This window comes from Gadus morhua, chromosome 18 (assembly GCF_902167405.1).
Source record: "Gadus morhua chromosome 18, gadMor3.0, whole genome shotgun sequence".
Classification (NCBI taxonomy): Eukaryota; Metazoa; Chordata; class Actinopteri; order Gadiformes; family Gadidae; genus Gadus; species Gadus morhua.
Window position 1 is genome coordinate 20673858 of NC_044065.1, and position 2500 is coordinate 20676357.

The 2500-nt window shown below is 49.8% G+C and overlaps 1 protein-coding gene across 2 annotated transcripts in view; it reads right to left on the minus strand.

The window, feature by feature from the left end:
- Positions 1-223: 223 nt before the first annotated feature.
- Positions 224-2500, minus strand: part of ccdc78 (coiled-coil domain containing 78) — a 7385-nt gene continuing 5108 nt past the window's right edge. The window contains exons 8-13 of one of the 2 annotated variants that reach the window (XM_030340484.1): positions 2477-2500; positions 1920-2155; positions 1668-1808; positions 1150-1219; positions 654-754; positions 224-547 (exon numbers count right to left, since the gene is read on the minus strand). The exon at positions 2477-2500 is cut by the window's right edge and continues 93 nt beyond it. In XM_030340484.1, the coding sequence (XP_030196344.1) occupies positions 493-547; positions 654-754; positions 1150-1219; positions 1668-1808; positions 1920-2155; positions 2477-2500 (627 nt within the window). In that variant the 3' untranslated portion in view covers positions 224-492. Of the gene's footprint in view, positions 568-653; positions 755-1149; positions 1220-1667; positions 1809-1919; positions 2156-2476 lie in introns of both variants that reach the window. The other variant, XM_030340485.1, reaches the window with a different exon arrangement.

A 2500-nucleotide genomic window follows, 5' to 3' on the forward strand; every position in this document is an offset into this window, starting at 1 on the left:
CCTGTGGGCCCAGCGGACAGACGGCGTTTCTTCAACTACGTCAGCAAAGCTACCGTGACCAGCACGTAAAGCAGATGTCTTTAACGCTACATTGACCAACCAGCGATATTTTTGAAGAAACAAAGAGCCAGCGGCACTCTGTGTGTTACTGAGGGACACAAGGCCAGAATCTCAGGGCATTGCTTAAGATCCGAGGAAGTGCAGTGTGGAGTTGTTTGAGAAGTTCTTGAGAAGCTTTTAATGTGAATATAATGTGGAGGAGAGGGGGGAGGGGGAGGAGGAAGGGGAGGGAGAGGGGGAGGAGGAAGAGGAGGTGCTGCTGTTGATGAGGTGGATGATGAGGGTGATGATGCTGCGGTTGCCACTGATGATGATGATGATGATGATGATCATGATGATCATGATGATGATGATGAAGATGAAGTCATCTTGATTGTTTTCCGAGAGCAGAAAATAACTGGGCCTCTGGTTCTCTCTGGTTCTGGTCTGGGTTCAACTGCTCTGGTCCGGTTTGGCGCCCCTCAGCCGGGTGATCTCCTGTTTGTACCTGGAGGAGGGGGGAGGAGCCTTCTGAGGGTCAGGGTGCATGGTGGGGGGGAGTGTTGGGGGTGAGCCCTAGAGGGGGCGGAGCGCTGCGTCCTATTGGTCATTACCTGCCCAGGTGGTTGTCGATGTACTGTTGCAGCTCCGACACCTGTCCCTCAGCGACCGTTGCCCTGGTAATGAGCTGGGCACGCTCCTTCTCATACACTTCCTGTTAGGAGAAGATCATCCCTATCACAATAAAATGCATGCTTTATATTGGCGACTGAGTTTATAGATTAGGATGACTGGGATTATAAAGAGATGAATCGGATTATATTTAAGGATTACTTGGATACAGATACAGGTGACTGGGATTATAGATACATACGACTGGGATTATATGTTAGGATGACTAAAATTATACATTAGGATTACTGGGATTATGGATCAGGATGACTTGGTTTATATATACAGATGACTTTTAGGTTTTTAGGGATTTTAGGTTAGGATTACTGGGATTTATGATTTATGAGGATTACTTATGACTACGATTATAGATTAGGAGGACTGGTATTACTGATAAGGATGACAAGGATTACAGATTAGGATCACTGGTTGGTTTACCAGCATGGAGGGAGCCATCTCCTTCTGATGTTCTTCAGCCTTGGCCTCCTCACTCGTCTGTCCTGGGATGCTGTGGTAACAAGTGAAGTTATCATGCTAAACTGAATGACAACATTTTGCTTGTGATAGATGTTCCTTTGATGGGCTCCCGTGATGTGGCCAGGGAGAGGTACTTTTCCACGACATCTCATCACAAACAACCAATATACTGATTAGAGTTTAAAGAAATGTAATATCTTTAAAGTATCATTAATATCATCAATGTATCTTGTTCTTGTGTTTTTTATGATTGTTGATTATGTTTTCTGTTTTTAAACTGCCCTGTTAGGTGACCTTGGGTGCTTTGAAAGGCGCCCTCAAATAAAATAAATTATTATTATCATTAAAGCTTGTAAAAAGGTCCCAGATGACCATTGGCTAGAAGGCTGAGATGTCGTACATCTGTTTCACCTTCCTTAGTTCACCTTCTGACTCTTCAATGGCTGTAGAGAATGAGACGTGATGTGAGAGCCACTCACCCCTGAGCGCTGGCTGGCTCCTGGGCCCCGCGGCGCTGGCCGGGCTTGGGGCCCTCAGGAACCTCCGGGCTGAACTGGCCTCCAGGGGCCACGGGGTCCGGTCCGCTCTCCGGCCGGCCCAGGGTCGGCTCCTGCTGGGCCCTAGTGTGGGGACACACAGATGGACGTGAACCACGGGAGGCTCAACGTGGAGACCAGTGAGAGCTTGAGGAGTGGGGGGGGACGGGACCGGTACCTCGTGAGTCACGCTACCTGTAACCCGTGAGGAGGTGCTGGTGGGACCTGGAGAGCCGCTGGAGTTTCTTCTTGTAGGAGCGAGCGGCCGTGGCCAGCTGCTCCTCTCTAGAGCTATAGGAGGAGCGGATCTCCTGCAGCATGTCCTCCACAAATGCAAACATCTTCCTCTTGCTCTTTCCACCCTGCCCCTCCTCACCACTGCCTCCTCCTCCTCCTCCCTTCCCATCAACTTCAGGTCTGTCCATGCAATCCTGCAGAAAGACAGATGTGTGTCTGTGTGTGTGTGTGTGTGTGTGTGTGTGTGTGTGTGTGTGTGTGTGTGTGTGTGTGTGTGTGTGTTTGTGTGTTTGCGTGTGTTTGTGTGTGTTTGTGTGTGTGTGCGGCGTGCATGTGTGTGTGCGTGTGCATGCGTGTGTGTATATGCATGTATGCGCGTGCGTGTGTGTGTGCACATGTGTGTGCATTTGTGTGTGTGTGTGTGTGTGTGTGTGTGTGTGTGTGTGCGTGTGTGTGTGTGTGTGCATGCGTGCGCGTGTGTGCATGCGTGTGTGTGTGTGTGCATGTCCACTCACGGCCAGGTCGTGCAGGTAACACAC